Source organism: Limulus polyphemus, unplaced genomic scaffold, assembly GCF_000517525.1.
Source record: "Limulus polyphemus unplaced genomic scaffold, Limulus_polyphemus-2.1.2 Scaffold3672, whole genome shotgun sequence".
Taxonomy (NCBI): Eukaryota; Metazoa; Arthropoda; class Merostomata; order Xiphosura; family Limulidae; genus Limulus; species Limulus polyphemus.
In genome coordinates, this window is record NW_013669282.1 from 89,815 (window position 1) to 107,089 (window position 17,275).

Sequence of the window (17,275 nt, forward strand, 5' to 3'; positions counted from 1 at the left end):
AGGTATTTTTCATATGAAAGCATTGTAATGTTTACTGATAAAGTGCTAAATTTTCTTAACATTCGCTTATTGATTTAAAAGTTATAGAATGAAAACTATAACAAGCACAAAATGGTTACGAGGTCGGTCCCAAGAACCAAGCCCGAATTCAAAGAGTTAATAGAACTTGTCACGGCATAGTCATTTCAAAATAAAGAAATCAACACCATGTTCACAAGACAACTTATAACTTGTGTTTGAAGTGCTAATAAAGTTCATAACTAGACAATTCAGAAACTAATTTTTACAAATCATTTGGTTGTAAAAAATTTGAAAATGTTAAATATGTATATTTTTCTCTCTTTCCTGGGATTAAAGTCCATTGAAGAGCAAACATTTAGAGGAGCATTTGATGATACGTGCCAGAATCCCCTATCAAATGTGGGAGGACAAGAGGCTAGAAAGCCATTGGTTGAAATATTAGATTTTCATATAAACTAATAAATATATTTTGAAGTTTTTCAAATAATTAAACTATGTCTCTTTCATTAAAGAGTGTATAAATTCAATTATTGTTAACAAAGGGCTCAGATAAAGGTTTTACCACCTAGAAACAAAAAATATATATTACTTGATGATAGAGGGAAGCCAATTAGAAATAGTCTTTATTTTCAATACAATGTTATAATCATTGATTAACATCTTTATGATAGAAATTGTAAGAAAAACTGATATAATCTTTGAATTTCACGAAAATATTCAGAAATTATTTTTGATTTTTTTCTGCTGAAAGTGTGGGAACCCTATGTATAACATGATGTACTTTACCTACTAACTTCACTACAGGAAGTGCACTAAAACAGTGTTGTTATGAACTGTGGAGCTGTGCAGCTTAATGGCTTCATACTTCCCATAGTTGGATGTTTGTGAATTTGAGGCTTGCTCATGTCGTGCTGTTGTGTTCTTGCACAAGACACTTTAACCCAATTGTTTCAGTTTAACCAGCTGCCTGATAGGGTTGACCTGTTATGGATTGACATCATGTCTAAGGAGAAATGTCACCATTCTGATCCACTTGTGTCAGTTAAGCCAGAGTTCATCACTGGATCCTATGTACCCTCTCGATATGAAAGAGACTTGATCTTTTTGATAATGAACTAAACTGTAAATCCCAGACCCAATAAATAAAACCTAGCCAAATTAACGAAAGTTTACAATCACAATCACTTAAAGAGAACATGTGTAATAAAATAATATTCAGAATAAACAGAGAGAAAGAGTTATACTGTAAGAAACCTTACCACATAAGTTGAATCAGGTGTGGGGGTACACATAGAGTTTACAATTCCTATTTATTATGAAGATCATGTCAAACAGACGCAACACCTAGCAAACAAATTTCAATACCACATTATTGAAGTAGATAAAAACCTTTAAACAAATACCTGGAGATAAAAAGAATCCCTTAAAGTAATACATAAATGTCCCTTTTAATTGTAATTAGTCATTACCCAAGGTATATTGTATGTGTGTATAAAACTTTGTATTCTTTTTCTTCACATATTGTTTTCAAGGATTAAGGATTGAAAACAACATGAGAAGAAAAAGTTTTATGTGATTCATTATGAATATTATATAATAATACAAAATAAGTAGGATAACACTTAAATAGAAAAAAAACAACTTTTCCAATATAGGAATTGAGAATGTTTGAAATTATGTAAACATTTTACATTTGTTTAGTAATATAATGATTGTTTTTCAAGGCATTTTCCTTCTTTGATGATGGTTTTATTAATACAGTTCTTTGTTGTCACCATTTTACAATACAGTCTGAATTATTACTAATGAAGCTCAGCTTTGAAAATAGCCAGAGTCGACAGTTAAAAACAGTTTGATAGAAGAGTTTTAAACCTATCTAAATCATTACAGAGCAAATAAAGTAGCTTTAATAATAATATGTGGTTTGTCTATAATAGCTGCCTGAAGCTCCCGAGGGATTAAAGAAGGAATCCTAATGCAAAGTTTAAAATACATAGGAACAAAATACAGATCTGGGAATTTTTTAGAGTTTTTGATATTCTTTTTATTTTTGAGTTTGTTTCTGTCTTAAATTATATAAAAGGAGTACTTTTCTATGATAAGACATTAGGTAGGTTTAGTGAGTATGGTAAGCAACAGCAAATTACGTGGATGATATAGATCCTTTTTTCATTGAATGTATTGTAAAGTTTATCAATTGTATAGAAACAACATGCACAAATTAAACAACTTACTATTTTTTTGAAAATGAATTATTCATTAGATACAAATTGATCTTGACCAAGAATATTATTGTCAAAAATCATGATGTAATGCCTGAAAAACATGGTGATGCCACCCCCAGTAAGTAAGCAGTAAGTTTACAATATTACAATCTGGGGTTTGATTCTCCGCAATGGAAAGAGTGCAGGTAGCCCATTATGTTGCTGTGTGATATATATGTATAAAAAAAACAATGATGATGCCATTTTGGAAGGTGAGTTCATTGGTCATCGATAAATGTTTGGCAGTTTTTATGATTAATAAGTGGCAGAATAGATCTATATTAATGAAAATCAAAAAAGTTAAAACTGACTAGATTATATGAAATAAACTTTTTTATCAATAATAAAAATATATTTAGTTTTGAGATAAAAGGAAGCATTTGAATAGATTGTTTCACAACAAATTGTTGAATTATATTAGTTTTTTTAAGAAGAAACTAGATACAATTTAGAAAGTGTGTATTACCTAATGATATGAACAGGTCAAAGTGCACATTTTCATGATCTTTTTACAGAATTACATTCAGAATTTAATTAAACTAGTTTATTGTCAGTGGATGTTAATAAGCTTACCATCAAAATGTACTTTAAAATTCAAATTTTTATATTATCTATGTAACTTTCCATTTATAGATTTATTCATTTTCCTTACAAGAGCTTCATATTGTTCAACCAATTAGAAACATGCTATAAATATAGGCAAATCAGAATATAAAACTTCAACCTCTTCTTGCTTTACTGTTATGTCACTATTTGTTCAACCTAAATTGACTCCTCCCATAGCCTTTGTATTTTAAAAGTGTCTTTAATTCTTGCTGACATTGCTATCAGACATGCTTATAATTAATAGAAAAAGGAACTTGTACACTGTGTAGATCAGATTATTGTTTTATTTTAAAAACCAATATTTTCATCATGAGAGCTTGATATGCTTAATCTGACATTGTTCTAAGAAGTAATGAAATTTTGTCACTAATTTATAGGCTATTTAGAAAGCTAGATAAATTATAGTAATTTCTGAATGTTCTGATTTAGTGTCTGAAGTATTTTTTGTGTTCTAAAATGCATACTTGAAAGCTATGTGAATTATTTGTGGACAATGAACTTAGTGATAAAAAAACAGGCTTGTTAAACCATGCTCAAGTCTAAAGTAAGTAAAAAATGTTGTGTTTTTATGTCTATATCTTATTTGTTAGTTTTTTAAGAAAGTAAATAACATGCAATAACTAGAAACTTAATAGGTTTGGTAAGAAAACGTAAATGAAAAACAATTTTATAAAAATTTCTCCACAAGGATTCCATCCATTTAATAGCCTGGGCTTAACAAATACACCACTCCCTTCAGAGTGATGTTTTCTGAATTGCTATTTGAAGTTAAGGAAAGTTACCAAAGAATATACAATTTCATTTTCAAATTTGAAAAAATTAAATATTTAAATGAATCTAAATTGTATTTGTCATTCAATGAAAATCCCAAATCCTGAGATATTTACAGTCAGTTAAAATATAAAACATATAAACAAATGTAAAAACGGTTGATTGAAATATCATACAGCTCATACATTTAACACAACAGAAAACGAAATAACTATTTTTGGTAGAACACTAGCTGTAACCCATGCACAACATAATAAATAAAGAATGAGAGTCATATTGTGCACATGGTTGGGTAAGAGTAGTAGTGCCGTACATGTGGAAAATTATTACAGTAACAGAACATTTCTGAGAATGCAAGAGAATGATTATAATTATTAAAGGGAAAAAAAATTATTGTATGTGGCCATTATTGTCATTAAACAACAATTGACCAATATTTTATCACATTCAAAAAAAATTTTTGCTGTTAGTGATTTTAACCGTTTATTCATGTTTTAATTTTCCCATGCTGTTCCTGCACTTATATCTTAATAAATATATATATAAATATATTTTTTAGTTAGTCAACAATAATACATATATTGAATAAAATCTCCAAACAGTGAAATCTTGAAAAAATCAAGCTTTGTGGACAACCATTTTTAAAAAAAATTCTTGCTTTACATTTTTAATACTTACCAAGAACAAACTTTTCTAAAACTTTAATGTAGAAAGCTTTCTCAGTAGGTTGAAGTGGTCTGATAACCATGAGTTCTCGTGAAATAGACAAAGTGTAATGTTAAATGATACATATATTTCCCATACACTCAATATATGTGTTTTGATATTTGCATGATCATTTACACAAGTATGTAGTCATCTCATGGTGCAACAAGAAAACGTAAGTTTTTAACAGTAACATTATTACTTTATATTAAAAATGAACAGTGTATACAATGACTGACTGATATAAAAATGCATCTCAACCTGTGTGTGCAAGTAAGTTCTATGAACAAGTATATCCAACATTTTTTACACATACAGAAAGTTGTACCATATAAGACAGTATTACAAGTACACATAATCTTCTCATTATGGTTGTCTAAGTTTGCTTGTTTAGATAGCATTATCTATTATACAGATGGAAAAGATGCCCCCTCCCCATAAAAAACTTGATGTCAAATTCTCTGTGTAAAAATTCGTAAGTGCTTGTTTGATAAGCAGTATAGTGTGTCACTATTTATTTGCATTATTCTTGAATGACATGGAATATGAAACTTAGTCTTGTAAAAAGGTTTTATGCTTGATTCTTTTATTACTTAACTAATAAGGTATTAAGATAATTATGAACTTTAACATGATTTTTACATAGCTGTAAAGTTAGAATTTGCAAATCGTATATGTGAATTTTACTTGCTCAGTTGATCAGCAGAAAAATAAAATTATTTCAGCTCATCTTATACTTGGTTTAACTTTGTTTAGAAGTTTTGTTGATTGTCACCCATGAAATGACTGTGCAATAATATGTAATTATCAGAGTGAAAATAGTAATAATTGTATATGGTGTAGTTTGTGCTGTTAGGAGTGGTAAGAAGTGTTTAATGATAAAATTTCATTTTGTCATAGGTTGATCTCTATAGCCTATGGACAGATTGGTATGATCCAGGCTGCAGCAGGATTTTTTGTTTATTTTGTCATTATGGCAGAAAATGGATTCTGGCCAAATAAACTACTTGGTATTCGTAAACACTGGGATTCAAAAGCCATCAATGATCTGAAAGACTCTTACAACCAGGAATGGGTAGGTACTGATATAGGGATTTACATCACATCACTGGTAATTAAATTAAAGAAAATCCATGAATTTAAAAAATTCTTTTACTTGATAGTCTTATTTCAAGAAATTGAAATATTCAGTTAAAAGGGGTATATATACACATTATGTTTTTCTCTTTGATTACTAGATTTTGTGAATATCTAAGTCTAACGTTTTTTGTTTTTTTTTCAGAATTTATATAATCAACAGTTAACATCTCTTCATAAATAATATTTGAGAAATTACACATGCCTAGATATAATTTTTTTGAAGTTTCTTACATGAGTTATTCAAACTACTTATCTCACCTCTCCATGATACAAATAGCTAGTGCCACAAAATTACTGCCAAAACTATTTTGTGTATGTGCTAAGCTGTTCATCCTTACATGTAATAATGTGAACTACAGTAATCTATGATGCAATCAGCATTAGACTATACCCCTCCATCAGTAAAAGAGTAACAAATCCTTCTTGAACACTTTGTATAAACAAAAAGCTCATGTTTTCATTGGCACTACACTGCTTAGACATATTATTTTCTTAGACCTTTAGTCAAACAAAGTGTCTTTGGGCTGTGCCTTAATTTTTAAATTGAAAATACTTTCAGTTGTGTATGTGTGTGTAAATGAGTAAAAAAACAAGTGCAGTGACAAAAATATTATAATAACTAGTATAAAAGCCCGTCAAAAGTGATAGAAAACCATTGTTGAGTAAACGAAAATTATATAATTTAACTAAAATGTATTTGTCTGTACCTCCAAGATGCATCTACTCTTCACTTAGTTCATCAGTTGGAAGTAATTCTTTAATCACCACGTTTTTAATGAAATCTATGCAGAAAAATGACATTATCATCAACAAAAGTACGTGTGCACTCTGAAAGAGATAGGAATAGTACTCTTGAGCCTTTTCACTGTATTCTAGGTCAAGAAGTAGAAAACATAGTGCAGATATTCCAACACAAATTTTCAAGTCTTTCGACTGTACAAAGGATAAAGATATTTGGTAGTAATAAATGTTTATTTACTTTGTTTTTAGGCCAATTAGTTAAACGTGTTAAGATACCAAAAGAATATTTATTAACATTTATTTACCTCTTAAAACGTTTCAAACACCTACACAATTTTTTAACTCTTTCAGTTGTGCAAAGAATAAAAGATATTTGGTAGTAATAAACATTTAACAAATTGACATAAATATTGAGCATTCAACATATACACCATTGTTGAGCTTTACCAAAAAAAGAGTGTGAAAGCATTCTCAACAGAGTGACAAAGGGAATAAGCCTTTTGTAATTACTGATAATTTCATTCAATCAGTTTCATGAGTATTATTGAATAAGAATTCTCAGATCCATGTCTCTGATGCCTCCCAAGGTCCAAACACACCTTTTCAGGAGTTGTCTTATTCTACCTCAATGGCAACTTGAGGTACTTTGACAGCAAGCAATGGTACCATCATTGTACTTTAAGTGATTAGTTCTATTCTAAATTCTTCATCTTGGATCCAGGACTCTTGATTTTGTTGCTTCTGCTGAGCTTGCTATGTCTTTGTACAATTTTGACCAGCTTTTCTCTGTAGTCTGTATTTGGTTCTGGTTGTTCTATCCCTGACAAGGATCAAGTAACCTCACTTTTGTCCTTTCCCACTGTGATAACTCGGGTATCCACCTCAAAACTAGGATTTGTTTTTTTCCTGTCTTACTAGTTTTGCATTGATGTAAATTCTTTCATGTTGAATCTTAATTGCCACATTCTCCCCAATCTCAAAACTCCTCTGTGGTCTATGGTCTGGATTCTTCCAATTTCTTATAGCTCCTATCCCTTGAATCTTTTCTTTCATCTTGGGGATTTTCATCTTCTCCTACTGATCTTCTTCTTCTTTTGCTTGTTCAACTTTTCAGCTATCTATTTTTGTTACTTGTTCCTGGGGTATGGCATTGCAACCTCCAACACCTTTACTGTAGAAGGCCACACCCACCTCCAAGTTGCCTCAATTTCTTCTTCAGTAGTTGCTCAATTATTTTGTTTTCTTTCTTTCTTTCTTTCTGGGATTTGCTTGGTTGAAATGCCATACTTTATGGAGTTAATACTCTCTCAGTCTCATCTCTGGGGCTTCATTTGATGCCCTTCATTCTAAAAACATTGTTCGGATAATTCCTCATCCTTTAGAAACTCAAGCTGAGACAGCTTATCAGCAGTTTTCTCTGCTTACTCTGGTTCCCCTTTATCTAGGTCTAAGTGAACCCAGCAGGTTTCTTAACCTCATAAGCCTCACTGGGTCCTATTTTCTATCCTGCTGCTCATTTTGTGGCCCTCTTCTGGTATTACTTCTCTCAACAAGTCAGCCCTCAAAGAGCTCAGGGATAACTTGTTCAGAGGGTCACACCTCAACCATGATGTGAGAGCTTGATTATTACACTTTGCACATCCATGGACTCGTATTACAGAAAACCCTTTGGTTACATATATGCTCTATTACGGTCTTTATCTGTCTTTCAGGGCTCAAGCCTCATCTGTTTTCAACTAAGTTCTGAGGGCTTTTTCATGGAAGATGCTAGGTCTGCTTTTCCACAAGTATGTGGATGATTAGCTCCTAATAGCCCCATCCTTGCTGTGGTGTCCCTTGTGCTTCAAGCATCTGCTTGTATTGGTTGGTTGATTGATCAGGAGTTTTGTCTATATTGACTCCCATTCAGTATCTGATTCATTTGAGAGTCTTTATCAACTCGTATACTAGGTGGGTTCAACACTCTTCTTCACAACTCTGAAATAAGGAGCTTCTGATTTCCAAGGCTCTCACCTCTCCTTTTCTCCATACTCAAGAAGTCTGTCTCTTTATAGGGTCACTACCTTTCTGAAGTACTTGCCATTTTTTCCCCTTTTAGTAGCCTCTGGTACATCAGTGGAATATGTTCAGTCACCCACTGATTTCTTTCCCTCCATATCTACATTTTTTGCTGTCATCGTGGCTTGATCAATTACACATGATCCTGGGCTTCCCTGTTTACCCATCTTACTTGGACTTCTACCTGTTTACAAAAGCCTCCTTGTATGAGGGCTGCAGTTATTAACACCTTTACAGTTACTAGTGTTTGGTGTTCAGAGGAGTGGTTTTTGCACATCAATGTCCTCTATGTGCTGGTAATTCAATGAGCCCGCCACCAGCTTTTGTCATGTCTGTCTCGGCATCGTATTGTGATCCATTCAGACAACTCCATTGTTGACAGGGAAGTACTCACTCTCAACTTTTGCTATCTTGCTCTAAAGCTCCTCTTTTAAAGCCATGATCACTACAATAACTTGACAGCCTTCCTTGTCTTTGGAGCTTTACACTTAGTGATTGACTGTCCTGCCACCACCAGATCCTTTCCACACAGTGGTTCTTCCATTCTCTGGGATTTCAAAAGATTTATTCTCAATTTCATAATCCTCTAGTTGATGCTTTTGAGACTTTCCTCAACACCAAGTTTTCACTCTTTAGCATCAGATCCAGGTTCTTCAGCCCTTGCTGTAAATACTACGAGTCAAGATTGGTCCATTCTCTTTCTTGTATGCCTGTCTTTCTCTCATTTTCTTTCCAGGGTGCTGTCTCTGTTTTGTAGCACTTCATGCTAAATTATTGTCATTGCTCTTCATTACCAGCACAGTTGCAGTTTCCATTTTGGAGGTCCCTTTTAAATCAGCATAGGATGTCCATCTTTCATCATTGTATACCTTCATCTTCACAAGTGACTTTTGTCTAGTATCTTGCAAGATGGGCAAGTTTTTCACAAAGAATAGCCTGTTTTCTTGCTTACTCTTGTTGGCCATCCATCACTCCCTTCCACCTGATCATCTGCCACTTCTTCACAATTTCTTTTTTCAGCTGGCCTTTGGGAACAGTCTGTTCATTTCTATAATCAGTGGATACACGGCTGTTGTTTTTTTTATTATAGTATTTTGTCCCCCCTTATCCTGTTCTATGTATTGTATTTCTCTTAAGATGCGACATCTGACATGTTTGTCCTAGACCCCATCCGCATTCTTTTTTGCAGGAACAGGTTGATTGACTGCTCTTTCCTTCCCAAGACTTTGGCTGTGTGGAATAGTGATTGGATGATTGATTTATCCACTCACTCCACCTTCAACTTCTGTGTGCAATTGTTCAGACCCTGAACAAAAACTACCTATCCATTCACTTAAATGAAGAATGAAAATCACATGCAGTATAATGCAACCTAGAAATGTTAACATGCCAGGTAGTTAGGTATTAATGGTTATTTATGAATTGGAAATGGAAGGTATATTTTTGCCATGAGGAGAGCGTGACTGTTTTGGTAGAAAACTGTGCTGAGTGAAGATTTTTTTTCTGAGATGTTTTGTAGAACCTAGAAGCTAATTTGATGAGTCTGTTCTAAACTGTTGGGATATTCAAAACTTTCACATGACACACAGGAATATAGGTATTGAGATGTAGAGCTATATATATTTGAAGTGTTTGTAGTTTGTGGAAGACACTTTCAGACATATTAAGTTATCATACAATGTATTCTATTAATGGTCTAATGAAAACTTCCTACATATGTAGGAGAATGGAAGTTTTCAGCCATGAACACAATGTTCTATATGTTGGGGGTGATTTGTTTTTACACTTATTTCAATAAATTGTGACTTCCAGGTAAATTAACTTATTATTGAAAGTAATACCAAGAAAATTTTCTTTAGGAAGGTGATGGGTGTGTGTCATATAGCATTAGATCAAGTTTTTCAGTCTGGGTAATTTCTTGTCTAATATTTTATGAAAAATGATTACCTGAATTTTAGAAGGCTTGAGAACAAACTGCCTCTTATTAATTTTAAGAAAACTCCAAACTCTGTTAGCTACAAGTGAGGAGACGTGTGATCTATCTTAGAAACATGAGTGGTATGTTGTAAGATTTTAACTGGAATTTGAGTCTGTTATGCTATAAAGAGCCAGAAGCATTTATGACATCTAAGAAATTAGTGATTGTGGCATGATTACAATTGAAACCATGAAAAACGATTTCAGTTAATCTAAATTTCCTGCAGTTTTTCTGTGTTTATGGACCATGTTTAAAATAAGGCTGTTGTGTTCTAGATACCACAGCAGTGTAGTGCTGATAATATTCTTAGAAGTTTCCCAATACAGTTAAGTAAGTTTAAAGGATGAAAATCATTTGGGTTTGAAGGTTTTGGGTCCTTTCTTGGGAATTAGTTATAAAAGCTGATTTCCAGTGGGTATGATAATAGCTAGAAGGAAGAGAGAGGTTAAATAAGTGAAATATTAGATAGTCAGAATTGTTGTTAAAGGTGAGGTTGCTTATTCAGTCTTTGCCAGGGGCTGAACTTTTTAAATGCTTAATGTGTATCTTTTTTTCTGAAATAAGTCTTTTTATATTGTCATAGGAGAAATTGGAAATTTGGTTGGATAATATTGTGGTAAATTTTGGGATATAGTCCGTGTTATTGGAAGTTATATAAGTGTTAACAAAGTCATAATTAATGTTAAGTATGTCTAGGTTAGGGAGGTTAGGGTTAATGAAGGTTAGCTTTTTTGCTGTACATAGCAACAGTGAGTCATTATGTGAAATATTACTATTTTCATTGTTATTTCTACAAATAGTTTTAAATTTATATCAGAAAAGTGAGGCCAGGTGTTGCTTTATGAATGGAAATACAAAATTTTTCCCAATTTCATGGCTGTTACTTATCAATGAGCTTCTGGATTTGATTTTTAGAGTTGTTGTTTGAGGAATTGCACAGATTTGCAAGTTGACAGCATATCTCACAGATTACTGTGTGTATTTTCACTGTTAGTTTCCAGGCATTAATGTTATGTCTAGTGGTTTTCAATATTACTGTACTTTCTTTGGTTTTAGGTATAGCACGAGATGTTTTGGCAAATTAATTTTCTAAGTCTTGTGGTTAGAAAATGAAAGATTGTATGCTAGATAGGAGGTTATCTAATTTATTGTGTAATAGTTTTCAACCTTCTTTATAAAAAATCTTGTATTCTTCAATCTTGAACACAGTTATTATGTATACTGTTTAGAGATGAATGGAAAGAAATGAGATTGTGGTTACCCTAAGTGTTTTCATGAGCATGGGAATTTGAGATGAAATTAGTATTAAAGGAAAGGGCTACAATTGCCAGGTTCAAGATGTATTGTGACCCATTAGTGTGAATGTGGGTATTATCCTTAATGTAATAGTGGTTGTTGCTATTTATAAGGAGAAGAGTGATTCCATTCTCTTTATTTGATGTTTTATAGTTCAAATCACCTTGAATAATTATGTAAGGATTAAAGTTTAAGACTGCTTGAATGAAAACAATATCAGGTTTAGTTTTAGGGAAAATAAATGCTAAAATAGTGATAACTGGAAAGTTCGGAACATGCAGGTTGGATAAAATAAATTCATTTGAAGTGGAAGTGGAGTTGTCTAGGAACAGAAGTTGCTATTTTTCCTGTACAGAAGAAACATACGATTGTCTATATGACGATTGAAGGAAGAATTTAAAAGTTTCATTGTTAAATAAATATCTGTATTAGTTTGCAGCCACAGATCTGTTAGTTCATATTTTTCATAGCTTAAACTGTTGTAGATATTAACATGTAAAAAAGAAGAAAGAAAGAAAACGTACTTTATTGTGGTAACACCTATTCTCATTATATTTTTGCATGATGTAGTTGCAGAGGGCTGTTGGGTCTGAGTTCTTTAGGTTCGGGTGGTATTGTGCTGCAGTACACACCTGATTTAAGAGACTTCATAATGTTTGTGTTTTTTTTTGGTGAACAAGGTTACCATAGCTTCTATTTTATGCTTGTAAACTACTGGAAGGGCTTGTTGTCTGCATAGGTTTTGCATGGTGGTTCCTCTTGCTTGGGTGGATGTTTGGTTTCTTGCAGAGTCTGGATTGTGGACATAAAATTAGTTTTTCTGAGGTTTAGGTTTTGCTGGGTATTATTCTGTGATGAGCTGAGTGATACCAGGTGGATGTAGAACCCCTGATTGAAGGAAACCTGTTATTAGCACTTGTGACTTTGTGGTAATGGGGGGTATCTCCTTTGTAGAAGGTAGTGTGGGGTCTTCCATAATGGACACAACAAGTCTCCTCCTGTTGTTTGGAGGACCTTTCTACTAGGTGGTGTCTGAAGCATCAGGCTCACTTGACTTGTGCAGTGCAAACAACCCTGTTGTGGCCAAACCTGCACGACTTAGGCTTGCATGGTGTTAGCTTTTTCCACATTACATCTGGATTACTAGGGGACTACTCCCAATCCAATGTGGAGGATACCCTGAAGAAGATGCAAACCATGGATTTAACAGCTCAGCCTAAATCTTGTCATCAATGGTATTAATGGGTACTCCATACATTACAATTATTTTTTTTAATGAGAGTCACCAGTAATATGGATATTTAGCCTGGTTCCTTTGAAAACAGGCCAGCTTGGTATACTTTTGGGGAAGAGCACACTTAATACAAATACATTCCTATAATAGATGGCATACATTGGTGAAATTGACTATTGGGAAGTGATGGACAAGCTTAGTAGCAATCTGAGGCTGTCTGAATGTGGCTGAAATACCTTCCACTATGATGACTGGGGGTTGGCTAATATGTTTAGTGCTGGTGGCTAAGACAGGTTTTTTTGGGTGAGGTCTGGCTGGAGGCGGATTGATAAATAAAGCTGGTGTTGGACTTTTGAGGTGTTTGGCATGCTGGAGACAGTTTTGGGTGTTACTGGTTGTGAGTAGCATACTGCTGCTTCACAAAAGGATCTATATTATTTGTTGAGTTGGGCAAATAAATTGCTGATAGCTTCCATTTATAATAAATGCAAAGTAATGTATGTAGGTTATAACAATTTGAATTACAAGTAAAATTTTGATGGGAATAAACTTTGACATTGTTATGGAACAAAAGGATTTAGGGATTCTGCTTGTTCAGTCTCCTAAGTCATACAAGCAATGTGTTGTTGTTAGTGGCAAGACAAATAGGATTTTAGATTGTATCTACAGAAATGTTGAATACAAGTCCAAAAAGGTTATAATGTTATTGTATAGGTCATTGGTTAGGTCACATCTGGCGTACTGTTTTCAGTCATGGGCTTCTTACCTTAGGAAGAATATTGAATTGTTGAAAAGAGTTCAGAGGAGGGCTGTTTGGATGATACCTTGGATGGAAAGGTTTTCATACAAGGTTAGGTTAAGATCTCTGAAACTGTTTTCTCTTGAAAAAAAAGTTGGAGGGAATTTCATTGAGGTATTAAGATTGTTAAAGGAATTGATAGTGTTCTGCATCATGTTTTTTTATATTTAATGGTGAGAATGGTAAGACTATGGGACAAAACCAATACTGTTTATAGTAGTCATATACAATATTGTCTCAGTCATCATTTTGAACTGAATGACATAGTTTGAAGTTCACCAAATTAATGCCCACCCTACTTTACTAAACTGATCGGCATATTCCATGAAGAAGAATAAATAAGTTGTACAATGCATTTCTCCCACACAATTTAACCAAGTTATTTAATTGCTGTTTCACCTTTTCTGTTTCAATATAATCCCATACAGCTTCAATAATATACATATCAGTGTTTTTCTTGTGTCATTTCTGTCCCTGAAGCTATGAATGGCATTTATTACACCACTGCTAAGAATAGTATGATTGTCTATATTTTTATAGGTAATATGCAAATGTGGCACAATCTGTTGGATGACAGCTAGTTTCAGTGCAAACTGTCAACACAGGAGAATACTCTTCAGTTTGTCACAGTCTATTGGATGACAGACAGTCTTGATGTTGCACCAGAGTATACTCATGTGTTGACAGTTTGAAAGAAAGAAAGGAGCAATTCCATAATATTTGCATTTTATACTCATTTTGTTCACTATTGTTATAATTCTTTTTCAGTACTAGCTAACTACATCTTCTAGATACCCATTTACAAAAAAATAATAGTCTAGGATAGGTAAGCAAGGTTTTCAGGAAAAGGTCTGATTTGGTACAAACATATTTACAGAGCTTTGTAATTTCATAGACATTATTAGTATACAGAGTTGGTCATAACCTTGACATAGTGAATGTGATTAAGCTAATCTGTATATATCAGTTAAATTCAATTGAATACATGCTACGTGTTATAATAATATATTTTTATTACAGCCATTTGTTCTTGTATCTTGTTCCTCAGTAGCACAGTAGTAAGTCTGTGGACTTGTAATGCCAGAAATCCGGTTTTGATACCCATGGGGAGCACAGCACAGATAGCCCATTACGTAGCTTTATGCTCTGCAAACAAACAAACAATTTTTATCTTTACAGACACATTGATAGGTCAACAAGATATCCTTTTGTCATAGTTTTCAATAAAATGTACTAAAATATATAGCTAAGTTCTTGAGCACAAGATGTTTGTAATCTAACTGTCTATAGGAAAATAAAATGTTAAGTAAAGTGAATGATTTTTATGGTTAAGAAAAATTGTTTTGAGTCTTGCTACTCAAGCTAGTTTTATATTGCTGAAAATCTTTTTAAATTACAATTTGCTAATATTTAAAAAAGTCTCCTACCTTTGCAAATGAAACATTTTCTTACACACCAGAAAGCTATACTATTGCATAGTGTACTGTGATTGTAAAATGTTATAATGTATACAATTTCCTCATTTTGTAGACATACTATGATCGTAAGATTCTGGAATACACCTGCCACACAGCATTTTTTGTATCCATCGTGATTGTTCAGTGGGCTGATTTGATCATTTGTAAGACTCGCCGTAATTCTGTTCTTCACCAAGGGATGAAGTGAGTACAGTTTTCTTTAAAGAAAAGTAACAATATATTTTTTTTTAAGAATTATTAATTGATATTGATATTCTCTTTTTACTATTTATGATCCTTTTTTGTAAACTATACTTTCAGAAATCATGCTTTGAACTTTGGTCTATTCTTTGAGACTGCCTTAGCTGCCTTCCTCTCTTACTGTCCAGGAATGGACAAAGGTCTTCGGATGTACCCACTAAAGTGAGTTTACTGTATTTGTTATTGCTTTTACTTAGTAGATATAGAAATATTTCACTAATACCTAGTTTTAATTCTGTATACAGTGTTTTCTGTGTAGTTGTTATTACCTCTGTCTCTGAAGGTGGATGGAGGTTATATTTTCACTTGTGTGTGTGTTTGTCAACAAGATTTCTCAAATGTCTGAATGGATTTAGATGAAAGTTGGTATACATTTGAACTATAACCCAACTTAAAAGTGATTAGTTTTTTGAGGGTCAAAGGTCAAGAAAAACCCTAAAATCCCTATCTGTTAACATAGGACCAACTTTTCATGCTATATTTGCTCAAAAGCTCAGTCAAAAATGATTGGATTTTGATGAAACTTGATGGACATATATACAATATTATTCCTCATTGTTCTGCCAAAAATTGTCTGTGTTCATTGATAATGACGGACATACAGACACATTTTTGTATTTCTTTGAGAGCCAAGCATCATCAATGCTGTGTGACAAAGGTATATGCTCTACTGAGTGCCCTTTTAGTTCTACATATTATCAAGTGTCTGATTGCATGGACTTGATAAGTTACCTACTTGATGTTTATGATGCTTTAATAATTACTTAGCTTTAAGTTTTATTATTGTAAAATATGGTGTCTATTAAAGCTTATAGTTAATATAAAGGCTTCCTTTTTATGGTTAATTTTGTGAAATTATGGCTTTGAAATATTTTAAGATTTATTTAAGTGGAAAGCATTGTGTTGTTGTTGTTGTTCGATGTACCTTTTCTCATAGCTTAAGTAAGTGGGAGAAAATTTGACTCAAATAATTATTTTTCATAATTTAAGGTCCATATCATATAAAAATCATTTTGCATTGTTTCTTTTCTATTTTACAGAATATACTTTTATTGGAAGTTGTTTTATGAATAAAACCAACATTACTGTTGTTTCTTAAAATACAAAATGTTATGACTGAGACACCTAATCATTCAGCAACTAAACTACATACCACTTTTAAGTACATACAAAGTAATCTGAGGATTAGAAGCATATTTAACAATTAAAACATTAACTTTGATTATAGCACTTTCACAAAAAGATACTACTGAAACTTGAACTGAGTAACAAAAACTTTTATGTTGTATATTGTAAGCACTTTGAGACTTGGCATCTATCAACCTTTTGCATTCAAGATATTTTAAACTATAAATTGTGTACATAACTAATATATTGACTTTTTGTTACCCTTTTTATGTGAAATTCTGAAGCATTGATTATGTATAGTCAATTTGCTCGTGGTAAAGTGACTGGGTTTCTGAACAATTTTTAAAGCTTGTTTGTAATTAATTAAGGGTATTGAGGCTTAAAATATTTTGGGATAGTAAGAGTAGTGAAATGTACAATTAGTGCCCATTTGTGTCTTTCCTTTTGTGTTTTATATGTATAAGATATTTGTAGAAATGTAAGATTAGTGTCCATATTTGTGTAACTGTTTTAGACTAACAGTTGTAATAAGAACTTTCATATTATGCACAGTGATTTAAATAGTATTTCTTGTGAGGGATTTCTTATTTCATTTAGAAGGGCACTTTTTTTCTAACAGTAATGTTAATCATGTAGCTTTTATTGTTCAATGTGTAGTATATAACTCCGTAGTTGAACATTTATCCTACATTGGACAAGAAAGAGTTGTTAAAAACAAAAAAAAGATTTTGAGTAAGTGTTAATTAAAATTGATATATGTATATGTATGTGTGTGTGTGTGTGTGTGTGTGTGTGTGTGTGTGTATATATATATAT

The 17,275-nt window shown here is 32.6% G+C and overlaps 1 protein-coding gene across 2 annotated transcripts in view; it reads left to right on the top strand.

Annotated features, from left to right (window-relative positions):
* LOC106469824 (sodium/potassium-transporting ATPase subunit alpha-like) overlaps positions 1-15,497 on the top strand; it is a 90,570-nt gene extending 75,073 nt beyond the window's left edge. For both annotated transcript variants that reach the window (XM_022398387.1, XM_022398386.1), the window contains exons 19-21: positions 5,268-5,442; positions 15,144-15,274; positions 15,392-15,497. In XM_022398387.1, coding sequence (XP_022254095.1) covers positions 5,268-5,442; positions 15,144-15,274; positions 15,392-15,497 — 412 coding nt within the window. The remainder of the gene's footprint in view (positions 1-5,267; positions 5,443-15,143; positions 15,275-15,391) is intronic.
* Positions 15,498-17,275: the final 1,778 nt, after the last annotated feature.